This window comes from Passer domesticus, chromosome 17 (genome assembly GCF_036417665.1).
Source record: "Passer domesticus isolate bPasDom1 chromosome 17, bPasDom1.hap1, whole genome shotgun sequence".
NCBI classification, from domain to species: domain Eukaryota; kingdom Metazoa; phylum Chordata; class Aves; order Passeriformes; family Passeridae; genus Passer; species Passer domesticus.
In genome coordinates this window covers 1,331,478-1,351,685 of record NC_087490.1, presented here as the reverse complement: position 1 = coordinate 1,351,685, position 20,208 = coordinate 1,331,478, and the positions used below count along the sequence as shown (strand labels likewise).

At 64.9% G+C, this 20,208-nt stretch overlaps 4 protein-coding genes across 11 annotated transcripts; 2 read left to right on the top strand and 2 right to left on the bottom strand.

Annotated features, from left to right (window-relative positions):
- Positions 1-381: 381 nt before the first annotated feature.
- RNF215 (ring finger protein 215) lies at positions 382-8,771 on the bottom strand. Of its 4 annotated transcripts, none has more exons than XM_064392748.1 (10): positions 8,649-8,771; positions 3,358-3,489; positions 2,981-3,052; positions 2,822-2,907; positions 2,114-2,168; positions 1,784-1,888; positions 1,589-1,705; positions 1,374-1,511; positions 1,142-1,244; positions 382-1,028 (listed from the first exon to the last, which is right to left on the bottom strand). In XM_064392748.1, the coding sequence occupies exons 1-10, from the start codon at positions 8,754-8,756 to the stop codon at positions 1,006-1,008; spliced, it is 939 nt and encodes a 312-aa protein (XP_064248818.1). In that variant the 5' UTR covers positions 8,757-8,771; the 3' UTR covers positions 382-1,005. The 4 variants fall into 4 exon arrangements, with proteins under 4 accessions (XP_064248818.1, XP_064248819.1, XP_064248817.1 ...); XM_064392749.1 differs by having other exon boundaries at positions 1,589-1,702; XM_064392747.1 differs by lacking the exon at positions 8,649-8,771 and adding an exon at positions 4,128-4,430.
- On the top strand, positions 8,187-13,461 carry SEC14L2 (SEC14 like lipid binding 2). 2 transcript variants are annotated; one of them, XM_064392742.1, is made up of 12 exons: positions 8,188-8,345; positions 10,370-10,445; positions 10,524-10,567; positions 10,726-10,785; positions 10,886-11,074; positions 11,920-12,015; positions 12,139-12,199; positions 12,274-12,357; positions 12,479-12,585; positions 12,661-12,800; positions 12,884-13,053; positions 13,138-13,461. In XM_064392742.1, the coding sequence occupies exons 1-12, from the start codon at positions 8,292-8,294 to the stop codon at positions 13,266-13,268; spliced, it is 1,212 nt and encodes a 403-aa protein (XP_064248812.1). In that variant the 5' UTR covers positions 8,188-8,291; the 3' UTR covers positions 13,269-13,461. The 2 variants fall into 2 exon arrangements, with proteins under 2 accessions (XP_064248813.1, XP_064248812.1); XM_064392743.1 differs by lacking the exon at positions 11,920-12,015 and having other exon boundaries at positions 8,187-8,345.
- A 573-nt stretch (positions 13,462-14,034) lies between these two features.
- Positions 14,035-16,363, top strand: MTFP1 (mitochondrial fission process 1). Of its 2 annotated transcripts, none has more exons than XM_064392751.1 (4): positions 14,035-14,622; positions 15,371-15,498; positions 15,569-15,792; positions 16,159-16,363. In XM_064392751.1, exons 1-4 carry the CDS (start codon positions 14,319-14,321, stop codon positions 16,232-16,234), a joined length of 732 nt encoding a protein of 243 aa, XP_064248821.1. In that variant the 5' UTR covers positions 14,035-14,318; the 3' UTR covers positions 16,235-16,363. The 2 variants fall into 2 exon arrangements, with proteins under 2 accessions (XP_064248821.1, XP_064248822.1); XM_064392752.1 differs by having other exon boundaries at positions 14,044-14,370.
- A 120-nt stretch (positions 16,364-16,483) lies between these two features.
- Positions 16,484-19,938, bottom strand: LOC135282720 (uncharacterized). Of its 3 annotated transcripts, none has more exons than XM_064392746.1 (8): positions 19,390-19,938; positions 18,719-18,865; positions 18,152-18,335; positions 17,915-18,017; positions 17,659-17,741; positions 17,293-17,387; positions 17,117-17,197; positions 16,484-17,022 (listed from the first exon to the last, which is right to left on the bottom strand). In XM_064392746.1, exons 1-8 carry the CDS (start codon positions 19,559-19,561, stop codon positions 16,772-16,774), a joined length of 1,116 nt encoding a protein of 371 aa, XP_064248816.1. In that variant the 5' UTR covers positions 19,562-19,938; the 3' UTR covers positions 16,484-16,771. The 3 variants fall into 3 exon arrangements, with proteins under 3 accessions (XP_064248816.1, XP_064248814.1, XP_064248815.1); XM_064392744.1 differs by lacking the exon at positions 19,390-19,938 and adding an exon at positions 19,042-19,337; XM_064392745.1 differs by lacking the exon at positions 19,390-19,938 and adding an exon at positions 19,042-19,335 and having other exon boundaries at positions 17,659-17,738.
- Positions 19,939-20,208: the final 270 nt, after the last annotated feature.

Sequence of the window (20,208 nt, the reverse complement as noted above, 5' to 3'; positions counted from 1 at the left end):
TTCCTTGGGGAGCTGCTTTAGGGACGTTCCTGGGCACTGGGATCAGTCACCCATGGCTACGCTGCTGCTGGAGTCCCCAAAAGAGCCCCGGGGCTGATGCCAGGGCACAGCGTGTGCTAGCTCCTGACAGGAACCACTCCCAGGAGGGGACTGGGATGTGGCCACACTTGGAAGAGGAAAGCAGAGCTGGCCTGGGATGAGAGGAGTCCAAACCACCCTCAGCCCACCAGCACAGGCACAACCTGGGAAAGTTATTCCCCCCTCCATGAGCACCGAGGGGCTGGGAACCACCGAGTCACTGGCACAGGCTGGCCCTGACCGCTGAGCTGCATCCCCAGCACTGTGAGCCTGTGCAAGCCCCACACAAACCACACAGCCAGCCCTTGCTCCATCTTTAATAGGGATGGACACGTTACAGCCCGTGGGGCAGGGCCCACAGTGTGTCCCCAGTGACCGTGCTGGTGAGTTGAGCCCTGTGCTGGCTCTGCAGCTGACTCGTGCCATCCTTTCCCATAAGTTATTATAAATAAAGTGTCCAACCCCTGCCCCCCCACAGTGAGGTCGTGAGCTACCCCACAGCCCTGCCAGCCCCAGCCCTGGGTCTGTCACCCACCTCCCAGAGGGGCTGGCACTGCAGCCTGGCTCTGCCTACCCTGCCATGGCCACCAGCAAATAGACAAAAACCCCAAGACTTAGAAAAATTGCTGTGAGCAGGGCAAGAGCACAGCAGGACCAGGGCTCTCCCTGCCCCAGCCCCCACCCCGTTACACCCATGGGTGCCCCAAATCTTCCCTCCCCAACACTGCCCATCTGGACCCCCCACCCCTCTACTCACACCCAGCAGGAGAGGCCAAAGTCCTTCCCTCTCCGAAGTCTGGGCACTGTGATGGGCACAGCCACACCAATCCTGCTCCGGCAGCAAGTGCCACTCGCTGGGCAACCCCTGCCCCCTCCCTGTCCCTGGAGCAGCCGTGGGTCTGTCCCTGGAGTGTGTCCTCAGGCCAGCTAGCTGTCTGTGCAGCAGTTCCCTGCAAGGGAGGACAGACAGCTTGGCACAGGGAAGCCTGGCAGGCTCCAGGTCCTCCCCAGGCTGTGCCCCAGGCCCAGCAGGGGCTCAGCTGGGTGCCAGGGCAGTTCTCACCCAGGATGTTGCGCTTGCAGAGAGGGCAGGTCTGCTGCAGCAGGAGCCAGGGATCCACACAGTCCCGGTGGAACTCATGGGAGCAGGGCAGCACCCGCAGCCACTGCCAGCAGGGAAGTGAGGGCACGTGTGAGCACAGCTGGTTGGCAGGGACACAGCCCAGACCATGGCAGGGACACCCCGGCCCCAGCCAGTGAGCAGAGGCTCAGCCCAGGGTGGGCCGCAGTCCCACCTGGCTCTTGTGGAACTGGTCCAGACACACAGCACAGCTGTCGATCTCACAGGCCCGGCTCCGGGGCGGCTTCCCAGGATGGTACCGCCGGGTTTTTAGCGCCAGCAGCCGCCGCCGGATGTGCTGCTTCAGGTCCAGCTGCAGGGCAGAGCCCAGGGTCAGAGCCCACCCCGAGCCCCAGCACAGCACCCAGCAGAGACATCCCCACACCCCACCTCGGCGTCCCGCTCCGACAGGTCCTGCCGCGACTGGCGCTGGGCCTGCACCATGACGCCGGTGCAGAGCAGCAGGGCGATCAGCAGGATGGTGTTCCACAGCTGCTGCAGGTACTTCTGTGGGGACAGCGCCGTGGGCACGGGAGCCACAGACCCAGCCCCGCTCCCGGCCCCACTGGCGGCCCCGTGCCGTACCTGGACCTGCGAGCTGCTTTCCCCGGGGCAGATGACCCCCTGCCACTCCCCGTAGAGGCCCCCTCGGGACAGGCCGCAGGTGGACCACAGCGTGAGGGTCACTCCCTGCAAGGCAGGACACGGCGTTGCCCATGGCCACAGCAGCATCCGGCGACGCCAGCACACGTGTCCCGGAGGAGGAGCACTGGTGCTGCCAGCTGCCCTGCTCCTATGGGCTCCCTTCCCTGCTCCCTGCAGCTGCTTCCCATGCATCGGAGAAGTTTGGCTGGACACAGCCATGCCCTGCTCTCCCACTGGCAGAATGAGGAAGAGGAGGACAGACAAACATACCAGGTTCTCCAGCAGCACTGCCTGGTACGTGATCTTTGCCGTAGCCCGGAGCCCACTGTGAGCAAGGAGAAAAGTGTCAATTCCATGGACACAGCAGGATTCAGGCACAGCTCCCCTGTGCCAGGGAGCACCCCCTCCCCACAGGGACAGGCAGTGACTGAGGGGGACTAGAGGAACATGCAGGGGAGGTGACAGCAAGACACTTCCTTGCCAGCTGTGCCCAGCCCTCAGTGACCCTGCACAGAGCTCTTGCTCCCAACCTTGTGCCTCAGTTTCCCCATGTGTGACACCACGGCAGCAATCCCAATGTCCCACATGTCAGGAGGATAGACAGGGTCCCACTGCTGATGGTGGTGAGAACAAACACCCAGAGGCTGTGGGGATGGCGGTGCCATGACAACAACCAACTGGTCTGGAAAAGTTCTACTAAGAGTCCTAAAGCTCTTGGCTGAGGCCACCTGCCACTACATGGGGACCCATGGAAGGGCTCCAGCCCTGGAGAAGGGCTGGATCTGACCCAAATCTCCCCTAGAAACACATCTCAGCCCCAGCTGGCCTTGGCACGGCTCAACACCACCCCAGCAAACATGATGGGCTGAGTGAGAGACGCCCAGGGTGGTCCCTGGGTGCTGCAGCCTGCGGGGGACAAGGACAAGGCAGTGACAAGGCAGGGAGCAGGCCCCAGCCCCTCCCAGGGCCAGGCCGTACCGCAGCAGCGCTCCCAGCAGCCTGGTGACATTGTCCGAGGACTGGATGACGATGACGGGCTTGGCGAGCAGCTGGGACACGTCCAGCTGCAGCGGGAGGGAAGTGGAGCAGTCAGGGGGGCACGGCCCCCGCCCGGCCCCGCCGCCAGCACTGCCCTACCTCACGGATGGCATTCTGGTTCAGCGCCAGGATGAGCAGGGCAGAGGCCCCCAGCACCAGGGCTCGCTTCATCTGCAGGGACAGTGGGGACACCATCAGGGGACAGCAGCGCTGTGTCCCTGACAAGCTCCTGTCCTGCTGCAGGAAGCACCCAGCACCTCTCTGCCACCGTGAAGGGTCAGAAGGGACCCAAGAGGGGTCAGAAGCTGTCAAGAGATCCCTTGGCCACTAAGCACAGACCAGGACCCCCCAGATGTGGCCAGGAGACACCCCAGGTGACACGCCTGTGGGTTTGTGACCTGCAAACACCACAGCAGCCCTCAGGCCTGGCAGGGGACAGGGCCAGGCAGAGGAGACAGGGTCACACAGAGGATCACCTTGGTGACAACAGCGGTGGTGAAGGACTCCTCCTTGGCACCCCGGGGGCCCTCGGCCGGCTCCTTGGTGCCCACGGGCACCACCCCGATCCAGCTGTCAGCAGTGCTCAGCTCGGGCTCCACGTCACCCACCTGGAGACATGGCAAGGACACGGAGAGCTGGGATGGACCCCAAGGTTCAGAGCACCCCCGAAGCACCCACATGCCCCAGGGGTCCTGGGGAGCCAGGCACAGTGTGGGGACAGGGACAGCAGCTGGAGTAACACAGGGAAAACGGCCTGGCCTGCACTGCCTCGGTGTCCCTGCCGGCACCTCCTCTCTGCTGCTGGCCACACCCGAGCAGTGGCTGCCTGCCCTGGCCAGTCACCCAGCGCCTCTGGCCTCCCCACCAATCCCCCAGTGCCTCCCAGTGCCCTTCAGCTCCCACTCCTCCCCTGCCTCATTCCTTTCCCAGTGCCCAAGGACTCACCCCAGCACCCATCGGCCCACAGTGTCCCCTCCCTCCCTCCCACTGACCACTGCCCCGCCAATGCCCCCTGGTCTCTTAATGTCCCCTGTTGCCACTGCTTCCCCCTCATCACTGCCCCCCAGCACCCACGTTCCCAGCCCCGCACCCCTCGGTGTCACCCAGTGCCCCCAGTCCCCACCGTTCCCCTCCCTCCCTGCCCCATGCACCCCCAATGTCTCCCAGTGCCCCCCAGTTCTCCCCTCCCAATCCCTCGCCAGTGCCAACAGCACCCCCAGCCCGCCCGCCGCTTCCCCGCGCTCACCAGCACCAGGCGGCCTCGGATCTCCACGTCCTCCCGCTCCCCCCGCGGGCCCCCCCGGCCCGGCCGGGCCCGGCCGCCCCCCGCGCCCAGCACGGCCCCGCGCAGCGTGTACGAGCCGCCGGACACCGCGGCCGCGCTGCCGGCCCCGCTGCCGGCCCCGGCCCCGTCCGGCCCCGCCGCCCCGGGCCCCGACACGGCCACCTCGACCCGCGCGGGGGTCGCGGGCCCCGAGCCCGCCCGGCCGAGCGCCAGCAGCGGGGCGAGCAGCGCCGCCCGCACCGCCGCCATGGCTGCGCGCCCCGCGCCCCGCGGCGCCCCCTGCCGGCGGGGAGGACCCGCCGCGCCGCCCACCGCCCGCAGGGGGAGCCCGAGAGCTCGGGCCGGGACAGGGACGGGGATGGGGACAGGGATGGGGACAGGGATCGGGACAGGGACGGGGACAGGGATGGGGACAGGGATCGGGACAGGGACAAGGACAGGGACGGGGACAGGGATCGGGACAGGGACAAGGACAGGGACGGGGACAGGGATCGGGACAGGGATCGGGACAGGGATCGGGACAGGGACAAGGACAGGGACGGGGACAGGGATGGGGACAGGGATCGGGACAGGGACAAGGACAGGGACAAGGACAGGGACGGGGACAGGGATCGGGGACAGGGATCGGGACAGGGACAAGGACAGGGACGGGGACAGGGATCGGGGACAGGGATCGGGGACAGGGATCGAGGACAGGGATCGGGATGGGGACAGGGATGGGGACAGGGATAGGGACAAGGACAGGGATGGGGATCGGAACAGGGACAGGGATCAGGGACAGGGATCGGGATGGGGACAGGGAGAGGGATTGGGATGGGGACCGAGACAGGGACAGGGACAGGGACAGAGATCGGGATGGGGACAGGGACAAGGACAGGGATCAGAACAGGGATCGGGGACAGGGATCGGGATTGGGACTGGGACAGGGATGGGGATGAGGACTGGGACAGGGATTGGAACAAGGATCGGAACAAGGACAGGGACAGGGATGGGGACCGAGACAGGGACTGGGACAGGGACAGGGATCGGGACAGAGATTGGGACAAGGACAGGGATCGGGACAGGGATTGGGACAGAGATTGGGACAAGGACAGGGATCGGGACAGGGATTGGGACAGAGATTGGGACAAGGACAGGGATCGGGACAAGGACACGGACAGGGATCAGGATGGGGACCGGGACAGGGATCAGGACAAGGACAGGGATCAGGATGGGGACTGGGACAAGGACAGGGATCAGGACAAGGACAGGGATCGGGACAAGGGTCCAGATAACAACAGGAACAGGGGATGGGGATGGGGACAGGGACAAGGGTTGGGATAAGGACAGGGACAGGAACCAGTGCTGGGACAGGGATAGCAGCCAGGGGAAAGGAGATGGGGATGGGGATGCAGACCAGCATGAGGACAGAAAGCAGGAGAGGCACAGTGACAGGGAGCAGGGACCAAGACTGAGACAGGGACAAGGACCATGACCAAGCTGGACACTTGGACAGAGCAGGGACAAAGAAGGTGATGGGGACCAGGAAGATGGCAGGCACCAGGAGAGGAACAGGGACAGGGAATGGGGACCAGGATGGAGATCTAAACACGGACAAGGGCTGAGACTGGGCTGGGAACCAGCACTGGGACAGGGATGGGGCAGGGACAAGGACAAGGATGATACAGGGATGGGAACAGAAGCAGGAACCAGGTGGAAAACAGGAGCAAGGAGAGGCACTGGAAGAACAACAGGAAGTGAGACCAGCATGGGGACAAAGCCAGGACCAGGACGGGGACAGGGAGAGGGACCAGGAGGAGGAGGGAATCAGGAAAGAAACAGGGGCAGGGACTGGGAGCAGGACAGGGACAAGCACTGGGACTGGAATGGGAACCAGCAGGAACAGCAGGACAGGAACAGGGATGGACTCAGGGAGCAGGAAACCAACTGTCACCAGGAGATGACAGGGACAGGAACAGGCATGGGGACACAGATATCCACATCCCCGTGTGTGGATACAGGAACACATGGGGACACAGGGACACATGTGCTCTGGGGAACAGGGACAGGGGCACCCACAGCCATGGCACAGGCAGGGACATGGACACCCTTGGGTGACATGGACACACACCAACACCAGAGTACCCAAAACACAGCAGCCCCCTGCACGGAAACCCTCAAACCCCAGCCTGGGGGTGCCCAGCAGTGTCCAGTGCCCCATCCTGACCTCCGGGTGCCCCATCCTGACCCTCGGGTGCCCCATCCTGGCCCTGCTCTGGCCACGTGTGCCCAGCACATGTGCCTCCGGGGGATTTGCCGGCTGGATTAGCTGTGGCATGGGCCCAGGCTGACCTGCTTTTGGCAGGGGCCACGCCAGGAACGGGACTCGGGGCTGTGGGACCCGATTCCCGCGCCTGCAGGGTGCCACGGGATGGGTCTGGGTGTGACCCCGTGTCCCCATCCATGTTTTAAGTGCGGGGGTGTAATCACAGGGAGGGCACATCCCTCCTCCCACGGCCGCAGCCGGAGCCGGTTGAACCACACGGCGCAACATCCCGATTGCAATGGGTCTGGCTGTGCCATAAACAACAGCCGGGAGCACGGCTGGCTCAGGAACCCGCCTGGCACGGCGAGCACGGACGTGGGGGACCCCGCGGGTTCAGGGGAACACCAAACTGGGCCTGGGGGAGCTGCTGCCAGAGCTGCCCCACGGAGGGGGCACGTAAGGGGTGTGAATGGCTCTGTGGAGCACCCCTAGGTTTGTGGGATTTGGGTGGCTGCCTGGACATCTGCAGCTCCAGGGGACACTTAGGGGTCCACAGAACATGGGACATCTACGGGTCCCAGTTCCAAGGGACACACACAATTCCATGGCACATAAATGGCTCCTTGGGACACGCAGAGATGGGACACAGATGGCTCTGTGGGACATACACAGCCCCCAGGGACACGTATGGGATGTTTCCATGGGTTATCCATGGACATGTATAACTTCACAGGACACCCGTGGGACATCCACATGGACATCTGCATGGGACAAGTAGGGCTTCACAGGACATTCAGAGCTCTTTGGGACAACCATGTATCCATGGGGGACACAGGGCTCTGTGGGATGTCCATGGCTCTGTGGGATACACACAGCCCCATGGGCATCCTGATCCCCATCTTCCAATCACTGCACCTGAGCCCTCAATCTGTCCCTGTCCCTTCTACCTGGCACCCTGCCCCAGTCCCTGTCCCCTCCACTCTCACCTTGTCCCCGCTTCATTTTCAATCCCTGTCCCCACCTCCCATCCCTGTCACTGCCCTCATCGCTGTCCCCTCTCCCTGACACCTGGCCCATATCACCACCTCCCACCCCATGGCCACATCTCCCTCCATACCGCACTGTCCTCCCACACTCCCTCTACCCCACTGTGTCCCCCAAACTCTCATAGGACCCCCACCCTTTTGTACACTTCATAATGCCCAGAGCCCCTTACACATCTCTCCCTTGCCCCCCCAAATCCCTGTTCCCCGTGCCCCCCAAGGCCTCCTGTGCCCCCATTCCCCCTGTTCCCCATGCACTCCTACCTCACATGTCCCCTGTTGTCCCCAAGTCCCTCATGCCCCCAAGGCCCTCTATGCCTCCATACCTCAGTAGACCCATACTCCCCATACCCCTCAGCCTCCTCATGCCCCCATATTTCCCTATAAGCCCCAAACCCTCCCAAGTCCTCCATACCCCCCCATCACTTGTAGCCCCCACAGTCCCCAAGCCCCTCTGTGCCTCCTCATGCCCTCGTACCCCTATAGCCCCCACACCCCTGCAGCGCTGCATTTCCCACGTGCTCCCCATGCCCCCACACCCCTCCATGTCCCCCATACCTCCCCAAGGTTCCCATACCCCCACATCACTTACAGCCCCCACACCCCCCTATAGCCCCCAAGCCCCTCTGTGCCCCCACATCCCCCATACCCCCATGACCCCCGTACCCCCACCCGGCCCCGGGGCGGCGGCGGGCGCTGACCGGGCGGGCAGGGGTCGGGCAGGGTCCAAGGCCGCGGGGTGGGCGGGGGGCCGGGCCGGGCGGGCCGGGGGCGGGCCCGGGGAGGCGCTCGGAGCCTCCCGGCCGCCGGGCCGGGCAGAGCCGCCCGCAGCGCACCATGAGCGGCCGCGTCGGGGACCTGAGCCCGCAGCAGGCGGAGGTGCTGGCCCAGGTGAGCCGGGACGGAGCGACCGGGGAGCTGCGGGGGGACCGGGACCGGGGCCGGGGCCGGGCTGTCCTCCCCGATGTGCGCCTGCATCCGCCGCGGGACCGGCATCACCCCCACCCGCACCCCGAACCCACCGGCAGCACTTCTGCTCCCGGCCCGGGGGCTCCGCAGCCCCCACAGCCCCCCACAGCCACCGGCATCACCCTCGCTCCCGGCCCCGGGGCTCCCACCGCCTGCTCCAGCCCCACATCCCCCGCTCCAAACGCACGGCATCACCCCCGCTCCGGCCTCCGGAAGGCTCCGCACCCCAAACCTGCCGGCTGCACCCCGATTCTTGGCCCCAGGGACGTCCCGCCGCCTCCAGACTCCACCCCGCCCCCAATCCCGGCCCCGGGAGGCTCCCGCTGCCTCCATCCCTCATCCCGGACCCCAAACACACGGGCCGAGCCCTGCTGAGGCACTGCCCACCACGGCCGGACCCTCCTGGCTGGGTCCCGGGGGTCCCGCTGGCTGGGCCATCCCGCCGGTGGGCCCCCATCCCTCTCCCGGCCTCCCCGGGACCCTCTTGCCTCACTGCAGGGCCCTTGGGACGGTGGTCTCCTGCCACCTCCATCCCACCCTGGCCCCAGTCCCAGGGGCTGGGCCCCCGTGGTGCTGCCCACCAGGGAAGGGCCATCCTGGCTGTCCCACCAGACTGGGCTCTGCCGAGCCCCGTTTTCTTCTTCCACCCTTCCCATGGGCCTGGAAAACTTCCTGCCCTCACCGCCGGGATTGCAGGCCCGGGGACACCCAGAACTGGTGATTGTCACCCACCGCGGCCACCTCTGCCAGCCCTCGTGTTTGGGTGCCAGTCGTTATCGGGGTTCAGTGCACCGCGAGGGCACCCCGTGCCTTTATCTTATCGCTGCCTTTCAGACCCAGCCAAATTCCACGGGCGGGCGATGACCCCGCCGGTGCCAGCACGGGGGGGCAGGGGCGGGCGTGGGGCACGGAGCCCAAACCGTGCCCGGTGCCAGCCGTGCCCTGGGCAGCTGAGGGAGGCGAGTGGCCGAACCCGTTCGTCCACCACCACCGGCTTTGTCCCAGGGTGAAGGAGCTAATCCCGGGTTTAATTACCCCTAAATTCAGCGGGAGATAATCTAATCAGGCTCATTAAGGGGAGGGCCTCGGCTGGTACGGAGATTTGAGCCGTAGCCTAGTTGGGGTGAGCAGGGCCACAGAGAGAGGGGTCCCTGGGTCCCCCAAACCTCCCAGTGCTGCACCCCAACACCCTCCTGCCTGTGCTGGGAGGCTGTGACCCCCTGGGGGTGACAAACAGCAGGGGACACGGTGACCAGCTCCATCCCAAAGGATGCCACTGGTGGGGACTGCTCTGCTTGGTCCCTCCCCAAATCCCCCAGTCCTGCACCCCAGCACTCTCCTGTTGTGTCACAGGGCTGTGACCTGCTGGAGTGTCACTGAAATGGGGATGTGTGGTGATCTGCTGGTGACTGGTGTCACCCCAGGGATGCCAATGGTGGGGCCTAGTCTGCAGGTGCCTCTGAGGGGCCCCAGCTTTCCCAACCCCCAGTCCTGCACCCTGGCACCCTCCTGCCTGTGCCAGGGGGGCTGTGACCCCCTGGGGGTCAGTGGAGCAGGGGTACACACAGTGACAGCCTCCATCCATCCCAAAGGACACCTGTGGAGGGGACTGCTTCACCCAGTCCCTGTGGGACACCCCGGGAGGAGTGGGGTGGTGACAGCCCACACTCACCCCTTATGCAAGGGCTTGGGGACAGCTTGTGCTGGGGACACACAGTGTATGGAAGCTGGCCTGGGGACAGTCCCCTGCCAGGTGACCGCTGATCCTGCCTGCACGTGGGGCAGGGAGGGGGCACAGGGTGACCTGGCAATGTCCCAGTCCCCTGGCAATGTCTCAGTCCTGGCTGGCATGTTCTTGGGGGTACAAGGAAGGGACAAACCTCTAGGCTTGAGGATTTTGGGAGGATCAGGGACCCCTTCACCAACCATCCCTCTTGTCCCCGCAGTTCCGGGAGAAGCTGCAGGACGTGCTGCCCTCCCTACCCTCCCAGGACGACTATTTCCTCCTGAAATGGCTCCGAGGTAACCCCGAAGTGGGACAGCGCTGGCGGGGGAGCCCCGTGGGGCTGGCGGGGGGCTGAGCTCTCTGCTCTCTTGCAGCGCGCTCCTTCGACCTGCCCAAGGCAGAGGCGATGCTCCGCAAGGTGAGAGCAGCACCCTGCTTTTGGGGGCACCCTGCTGTGCTGGGACATACCTGCTGTGGGACCCCACGCCCTGGGCCACCAGCCCCAGCAAGGGGGACCCACCCATGGGCTTCACCCTGGCCCAAATCTCACCCTGGCCCACTCTGCTCCTGCTGCAGCACGTCGAGGTCCGCAAGCACATGGATGCTGACAACATCATTGCCTGGGAGCCACCTGAGGTGAGTGTCCCTGGCCTCGCAGGGGTGGCCCTGGAGGGGACCGTCCCCCTGAGCGCCCTGGGGTGTGTGTGAGGTGCCCTGAAGCCCCGTGCTCCCGCAGGTGATTCGGAAGTACATGTCTGGCGGGCTGTGCGGCTACGACCGGGAGGGCAGCCCGGTGCGGTACGAGATCATCGGGCCGCTGGACGCCAAGGGGCTGCTCTTCTCCGTCTCCAAGCAGGACCTCATCAAGAACAAGTTCCGGGACTGCGAACTGCTCCGGCAAGAGTGTGACCAGCAGAGTGAAAAGGTGGGAACCTGCCCACACTCTGCTGGCCACAGCCGGCCTGTGGGACCATGTCCCTGCCAGCTCCGTGTGTCCACATCTGCTCTGCCCCTACCAGCCATCATCTTCCCCAGCCCCTTAAGTCCCTGTCCTGTCCCTTTCCCTCTGTCCATGCCCCTGCCAGCCCCGTAAGTCCATGTCCATTGCCATAACTCAAAGTCCTCCCCAGCCCTCTCTGGTCCATCCCTACCAGATAATGTCCTTGACAGCCCTGTATATCTTAGAGGTCCCTGTCCTGTTCATTTCCCTCTATCCGTGTCCATTCCCACAACTCAAAGTCCTCCCCAGCCCATCTCTGCTCCATTCCTACCAGATAATGTCCTTGACAGCCCTATATCTCTTATAGGTCCATGTCCTCTCCGTCCCCCTCAGCCTGTGTCCCTGCCAGCCCATGTCCTGTCCATCCCCACCACCCAATGTCCTCCCCAGCCCCATATGTCCATCTCTGGTCCATCTCTCCCAGCCAATGTCCTCACTCACCAGCCCTACAGGTCCACGTCCAGTTCATCTCCCTCAGCCCCACAAGTCCATGTCCTGTCCACCCCACCATGGACCATGTCCCTGCCAACCCCGTATGTCCATCTCTGGTTCATCCTCTCACCCCACAACTCCACGTCCTGCCCATCCCCACCAGTCCATGTTCCCGCTGTCCCTCAGCCCGTGTCCCTGTCCCAGCTCCCATGGTGCCCCTTCTCCCCACACCAACACTTAGGAGGAGGCTCTGGCTGGCATGACCAGCCTGTTGGGGCCACCCCATCCCTGGACCTCCCTGTGGGTCCTGCCTGATCCCCCCCATCCTCCCGTCCCAGCTGGGCAAGAAGATTGAGATGGTGATGATGGTGTACGACTGTGAGGGCCTGGGCCTGAAGCACCTCTGGAAGCCAGCTGTGGACACGTATGGGGAGGTGAGGGCTCCTGCCCACCCCCCTTCCCACTGCCCGCAGGGGTCTGGGCTGGTCCCTGGATGACGCAGGAGCAGGTCCCTGCACTCCCCATGGCTTGGGTGACCTGAGCTCCCCCGTCTGCAGATCCTGTCCATGTTCGAGGAGAATTACCCTGAGTCCCTCAAGCGCCTCTTTATTGTGAAGGGTGAGTTTAGCCCCGGGGTCCTGCTCCCCTTATCCAGGTGCTGGTGCCCCCCTAACGCCCCACTCTGCCCCCAGCCCCCAAGCTCTTCCCCGTGGCCTACAACCTGGTCAAGCACTTCCTGAGCGAGGACACGCGCAAGAAGGTCGTGGTGCTGGGATGTGAGTCCTGACCCTCCCCAGGGTGTCCCAAATGGGGGTGACACGTCCCCACTCTGCTGTCAGCCTGCCCAGGGGGGATACCCCCACTTGCAGCCCCCCAAACCCACTGTCCTCCCCCCAGCCAACTGGAAGGAGGTCCTGCAGAAGTACATCGACCCCGCGCAGATCCCGGTGGAGTATGGGGGGACGCTGACGGACCCTGACGGGGACCCCAAGTGCTCCAGCAAGGTAGGAGGAGCCCCCGCGGGGTTCTTTTGGGCTGCTGGGCAGTTCCTCCACCCCCACGTCCTCCATCCCTTCCAGATAAACTACGGCGGGGATGTGCCCCAGCATTACTACGTGCGGGACCAGCTGGCACAGAAGTACGAGCACTCGGTCGTGGTCAACCGGGGCTCGTCCCACCAGGTCGAGTATGAGATCCTCTTCCCCGGCTGCGTGCTCAGGTGAGGGCGGCTCCGGGCCGCGGGCAGCGGGTGACAGCCGCCGTGTCCCCAGCCCGCCGCAGCCCCGGCCCTGTGCCCTGCAGGTGGCAGTTCCGCTCCGAGGGCGCTGACATCGGCTTCGGGGTGTACCTCAAGACCAAGGTCGGGGAGCGGCAGCGGGCGGGCGACATGACCGAGGTGCTCCCCAACCAGCGCTACAACGCACACATGGTGCCCGAGGACGGCTCCCTCACCTGCTCCACGCCCGGCATCTGTGAGTGCCCAGCCCTGCCCGGGCCGCTGCGGGACCCCCGCACCCCCGACCCACCGCGCCCCTGACCGCCCTGTCCCCCCGCAGATGTCCTGCGCTTCGACAACACCTACAGCTTCCTCCACTCCAAGAAGGTGAGCTACAGCGTGGAGGTGCTGCTGCCCGACGCCGCCTCGGCCCAGCAGATCCAGGGGGAGTCCCCGAACCACAGCCCCTGAGCCCCCCGGGCGGGCTGCACCGCGCCCCCAGGACGGCCCCGCGGGAAGATGGAGCCGGGGCCGAGCCCCGGGGCTGCCGGACTGAGGCGGGGCCGGACGGGGCCGGGCGCCCGCTGCCCCCCAGCTCTGTGCCTTATGCGGGTGCGCACCCGCCGCTGCTCTGCCCGGCGGGCGAGTAAAGGGATGGACTGAGCGGGGTCTGCTCCGCCTCGTGGCTGCCCCTGCTGCCCGCCTCAACCCTGCAGCCAGCCCAGTGCCCCCGCCCGAACTGCCCCAGCCCCGAACTGCCCCTCAGACTCACAACTGCACCCCGAACTGCCCCGGCCCCCGAACTGCCCCTCAGACTCACAACTGCACCCCGAACTGCCCCGGCCCCCGAACTGCCCCAGCCCCTGAACTGCCCCTCAGACTCACAACTGCACCCCGAACTGCCCCAGCCCCTGAACTGCCCCTCAGACTCACAACGGCACCCCGAACTGCCCCAGCCCCTGAACTGCCCCTCAGACTCACAACTGTCCCAGCCCCGAACTGCCCCCAGCCCCACAACTGCCCCTCAGACTCACAACTGTCCCAGCCCCGAACTGCCCCCAGCCCCTGAACTGCCCCTCAGACTCACAACTGCCCCAGCCCCGAACTGCCCCTCAGACTCACAACTGCTCCTCCCATCCCCACAATTACCCAGCCAGCCCCAGAACCGACCCTAGTACCACAACCGCCCCAGCTGCCCCCAGCCCCACATGTGCCCCCCAGCCCCACATCTGCCCCCAGCCCCACACCTCCCCTTTCAGACCCACAACTCCCCCCCAGCCCCACAAATGCCCCTTCAGAGCCGCAGCTGCCCCCCAGCCCCGCCCCCGTGCCCGCCGCTGACGCAAGGCCGCGGGGTCACGTGCGTGGCCAGGCCACGCCCCGGCCGCCATCCCGCGGCCCCGAGGGGCGGGGCACGCGCATAACACACGGGGCGGGGTCATGCAAATCAGGTTGTAGTGGGCGTGGTTTGGTGACGTATCGCCGGGGGCGGGGCATGCAGCGGGAGCGGCGGCGCGCGCCATGGGGCCGGAGGAGCCCGACCTGTACCGGGACACGTGGGTCCGATACCTGGGTGAGCACCGGCAACCGGGCACCGCCCTGGCACCGGGAACCGGCAATCGGGCACTGACATTGAGCGCTGACACCGGGAACCGGCAGCGGGCACTGACATTGAGCGCTGACACCGGGAACCGGGCACCGGCAGCGGGCACTGACATTGAGTGCAGAGCACTGACACTGGGTAGAGGCGCCGGGAGCTATGGGAGCGCCGGGAACCGGGCACTGACACCGGAAACCGGGTACCAGCATCGGGCACTGACACCGGGTACAGCCGCGGGGATCTGGGCATTGACATTGGGCACTAAGATCAAATACCACCACTGACATCGGGTACCGGCTATGCAAACGGGGCAGTGGTACCGGGCACCGGCCCCTGTCACAGAGTACCAACACCGGGGACTGGGCATGGACTCACCAGACACTGGTACCGGTACCAACATCAGGCACGACACCAGGAACCAGGCACTGACACCCGGCCCTGCTTTAGGAAAGTGACACCAGACACCGTGTCAGGTACCGGGCACCACACACTGCACTGCCCCGGGCACCGACACCCAGCCCTGGTACCACAGAGTGCACTGGGTCCATGGTACTGGGCACTGACACCCAGCACCAAGTACTGCACACTGCTCCAGGCACTGATGCAGGTTCTGGTGCCAGATACCAGCACCACTCAGCAGGCCCTGGCACTGTGCACTGGCATGGCACAGCACACAGGGTGACAGCACTGCACAGCAGCACCACGTACCTGTCACTGTCACCAGCACTGGCTAGTGGCATCATCCACCAGTGCCACCAGGACCAGTTACTGGCTCCTGCCAGGCACTGGGCACAGAGCAGAGCCCAGAGGTGGCACTGTCACTAGCACAGGGCAGTCACAGACAGCAGCCCTGGCAGCGCCGGTGGCAGCGGGTCCAAGGAGACCCAGGCACTCCAAACACCCCGTGTGACACCGGGACACCCTGCAGGGGTGACACGGGGACAGCCTGTCCCTGACCCTGCCATCCCCTCAGGTTATGCCAACGAGGTGGGCGAGTCCTTCCGCGCGCTGGTGCCAGTGCCGGTGGTGTGGGCCAGCTACGGCGTGGCCACCGCCTATGTGACCGCCGACGCCATCGACAAGGGCCGGAAAGCCGCCGCCGTGAGTGCCACCCCTCCCACCCCGCAGCCTCTCCCTCCCCGCCCTTCCCCTGACCCCCGTGTCCCCCCAGGCCCACGCACAGGACCCCACGCGCGTGGGGGTGGCCGTGGTGGACACCTTCGTGTGGCAGAGCCTGGCCTCGGTGGCCATCCCCGGCTTCACCATCAACCGGCTGTGCGCCGCCTCGCTGGCCCTGCTGGGCGCCCTGACCCGCTGGCCCCTGCCCGTGCGCCGCTGGACCACCACTGCCCTGGGGCTGGCTGCCATCCCCCTCATCATCACCCCCATCGACAGGTAACGGGGACACCCCTGGGGTGGGGGACAGGCGGCTGCCACCACCCCAGCCCCACAGCCCCGAGCGATGGGGCACGTTTGTCTGCTTGGAGACCGGTCCCAGCATGGGCGTGGGGCTGGGAGCAGAGGGTGGTGACGGGCTGGCTCCTCTGCAAAGGGGCTTTGCTGGGGTCCAGCCAGGACATGTCCCTGCCAGGACGGGGATTATCCGGAGCTGAGCCGGGATTAGCACAGTGAGGCTGTGCTAAACCTGGTTTTGGTGGCGCTGGTGTCTCGGGGGATATTAAGGACAGCCCCACCCATCCCGCATCACCTGCACTGCCCCAGAGCCCCCCGGGGCCCCGCTGATGCCCTCTCCTGCCGCAGGACTGTGGATTTCCTGATGGATTCCAGCCTCCGCAAGCTTTACAGGACACCAGGAGAGCCCCCGACGTCCCACTGAGCACCGCCCTGCGCGCTCTGGGGAAACTGAGGCATGCTGCTGTGACCCACCTACTGTGACCCCTCACTCTGGTGACCCCCAGAGTGGCCACCCTGCCCCACACTGGTCCTAATAAACCATTTCAAACACAACCCCTGGTGGGTGATGCTGAGGTGCCACCAGAGCCAGGCCACGTCCTCTCCTGGGGGATGCACGGATCTGGGTGAATCCTGACCCCTTAGGGGTCTCCACCTGGGAGAGGGTGTCTCTGCCTGCCCAGAGCAGCCCTGCTGTCCCCAGCCTGGAACCTTTCCATCTCCACAGCCTCATGGGACATCCTGGGGGCTGTCCCCAAGGAGCTGCATGATCTCTAAGGACATAAAATCCACCCAGCCAGGAGGTACCATCTCCAGCACCACAGGCTGGGACAGTGCCACTCCATTTGGAAGCCACAGGACCCTGGAGATGTGGCTTGCCAGTGTAGGGGCACATCTCCATCCCTTGGTGGCATCCACACATTGCCAACCAGGAGAAGCTTTAGAGAAAGCAAAGCCACATTTATTGGTGAGAAGGAGGCTCTGGTCCCATCTGGCCCTGTTTCTCCGTCTCCCTGAGGAGCAGGGTCCCCACCACGCTCTGCAGCTCAGCCTGGAAGGGACACCTCTGCCTCGGTGGCCGCTGTCCCCGCGGGGCTCTGCGCAGGCGCCGGGTGCTCAGGGCCAGCCCCAGCAGCCCCCCCAGCACGGAGACCACCAGCACAGCACTGCCCACCAGGGCCAGCAGGAACCTCCTCCCCGTCCGGCACGGTGCTGGGAATGGCAAACACACCTGGGGCTCAGAGGGGGGTTCAGCATAAGGAGTGGGGGTTTTGGGGACATGAGAGAGGGTTGGGGTGTCCCTCACCTTCATACCACGGCAGCTTCTCCTTCTGCACCAGCACTGGTCCAACTGTCTCCCGGTGGAGTGTCCCCTCTCCTGGGAATGCTGTGGGAGGATATGTCCAGGGCAGTCCAGCACAGGTCCAGGAGCCCTCCCAAGACCCCAAAACAACCTGGGGCCACCCTGTCCCACCCCGGTACCTGGCATGTCTCCATGGAGGGTGTCAGCAGCAGGACAACCACTGTCACAGCAGCAGCATGGGGTACTCTGGACAGGGTCCTCTGCATTGTGCCAGCTGGGAGAGGAGAGGACAGAGCTGGGGAGGGTGGCTCTAGGGGTCCCCAGACTCCACCACAAGACCCACATGGTGCCACCCCAGAGATGTCTGCAAGCACCTCCACAACACCTCTGCAGCATGGGGGAGCTGGGGCCTGTGGCAATGCCACCAGCTGCCATCAAATAAGAGGTAACATCCAGACCACAGTGGGGTGACTTGGTCTTCCCAGAGGTGGGTTCTGCCCCCAGCACACCCATGAGGTGCTCGTGTCCCCAGACATCCAGCGTACCTGGCCGTGGTGTGGCTGTAGAAGCAGGACCTCGTGGCACGTCCTTGTCCCCATGCCATCAACAGGCAGTGCACGTAGACCTGCTGGGACACCACATCCTTCCTCAGGGACCCTGCTCTCCTTGCACACCTCGTGGAGCTGAGGCCACCCCAGCAGGAGCGCTGTGTCTCAGGACGGACAATGTTTTGGGACAGCCAGGTCATCCCCCCTCCCTGGGACCTCCATCCCACCACCAAGGGCATCATCCCCACCTCACCTGCTCACCCTCCAGCGTGGGGGCCAGGATGGAGAGCTGGAGGACAGACCCCCCTCTCTGGTGCTGGACAGACACGTTCCCCAGCTTCTCCCCGTGCAGGCACCTGTGGCAGGAGAGTGGCACAGGACATTCCAGGGCTGCCTCCAGGCTCTGGACATCCCTTTCCATCAGGAGGTCCTGCAGGACCCCAGGGTGGCTGGAGAAGGAGCCCCTGCTTCCTGCCCCACCAGCACTGACCCACGGCTGTTCACCACCATGAAGACCCTCCTGGAGTGTCCTGGCTGCTCCAAGGAGGTCCAGTAGCACTGATCCACGTGGATCTTCATGGAGATGCTGGGACTGAAGAGGACACTGGCTTCCAGGTGGATCATAGAGCCAGGGCTGAGCACTGGCAGCTTCTCTGGAGTGGCACTCGAGTCCTCTGAGAAGTGTGGGTTCAGTGTGACACCCCCAAACTTATCCCACCAGAGATGAGGGCACCAGACACATCCCAGACAACCATTCCCACAGCTTCCCCCTTTCAGAGCCCACTCCCCATCCTGGCTCTGTCCCCCAGGCAGAATCTCTCCAGAGATTCCTGGACCCCCCCATGGAGCTGAGAGGGACCATGTCACCCATCGGGGCAGAGCTGACCCCAAACCCCATTGAGATATCAGGCACAGGACTGGGAACATCTCAAAGCCCTACACAAGGACAGGGGGGAGTTCCTGCAGGGAACAGCTAGGAGAAGGCACTGACTGCTGCTGGTTGAGCCCAAGGGTCTTGGCTGGACCCATCCCATGGTCTCACCCCCAGAGCACTCACCATCCAGGAGCCTCAGGGTGAAGTTCATGATGGGCTCCTCAGAGAGGGGGTGAGCAGGAACCCTCCCTGTCCCCATGCCTGAGGACGTCACTGGAGCTGTCACCGTGTGACCAGGGGGCTCTGAGGCAACTGGAGCCATGGTGGTGCCTGCAAGGGGAGGGCTGAGCCAGCAGCTGCATGTCCCAGACACAGCAGGGACATCCAGGTCCTCAGGTGTCCCCAGGACTTGTTTGGGACAGGTGGCAGAAGCACAAAGGCAGGGAGAGCACCCAGGAGCACATCAGGGCTCCTCTGTCCCCAGCCCCACCCCAGCAGGAGCTCACCTGCACTACAGGAATACACCAGGAGCATTCCCAGCACCATCACCCTGCCCAGGCTGGGGACAGCCAGGAGCTGCTCATGGGGTGGGACACCACTGTCAGCAGCCACAGACCCCACCAGTGCCTCTGATCCCCCTCGCCCAGCCAGGACCCACCAGCCCTGCTGGGACCTCAGGGGAGCTCCAGGCAGCCCCTTGCCCCAACCCTCAGAGCTTGGGATCATTTTAGCAAGGCTCATGTACCCCAGGTGACCATCAGGAGCCAGCACTGGGCAAAGCAGGAGGCACCCAGCACCCACCTCCCCCAGGACAACCAGTGGGAGGAATGAAGGGGGATCCCAGCCCCGCTCACCTGCCACCTCCAGCACAGCCCCACACACCAGCACCACCAAGCACAGCTCCATCCCTGGTGAGCAGCATCCCCACCCCACCAGCTGGGGGTCTTTAAGGACTTGGGGCTGGGTGCCAATGGGTCCCAGCTGGCACTGATGGGGTTGGGGGCTTTGCTTGGTCTCTGCAGCCATCGGCAGCCCCACACCAGGGGCTGGTCCCACCCCTCACACCTTCCCAGCCCCACCACGAGAGCCTGTGCCCATCTTCCAGTCCCTATTCCATCCACAGCCCCAGTGCCACCACTCAGACTGGTCCTGCAGGTGGTTCTGAGCATGATCCCACACCCACCAGTTAGTCCTGGTCCCATCACACCAACCAGTCCTTTCCCAGGTGTGATGCTGGGCCTCCCATGCCATTGCTGTGGTCCTGCTCCTCAGGAAGGTGCAGATCCCCCACAAGGTCCCATCCCCACCAGCCAGTCCTGATCCTGTGCATGGTGCTGCTCCCACCATGTCCTTTTACTCCGGCACATGGTCCTGATCCAAGCAGTTTGCCCCGATCCCAGTCCACCACATGGCCTGGTCCATCACTGAGCCCTGCTCCCACCTCAAGGCTCTTAAGCCCACCCCAGTTTTGACCCCACCATTGTCAGGATCCCATGGCTGATCCTGATCCCACCAGAGAGTCCCAGTCTCCAGCACCCCTCCTGGTCCCATCACAGCTCTGCTTCCAGCCCTGCTGGAGAGGAGCACCACCTGGGAGCAGCAGCTCAGAGACCTGGTGAAGTGCTTGTGTCCCTGGGTCCTGCCTGTCCCAGGTGTCCCCATCACAGCCCCAA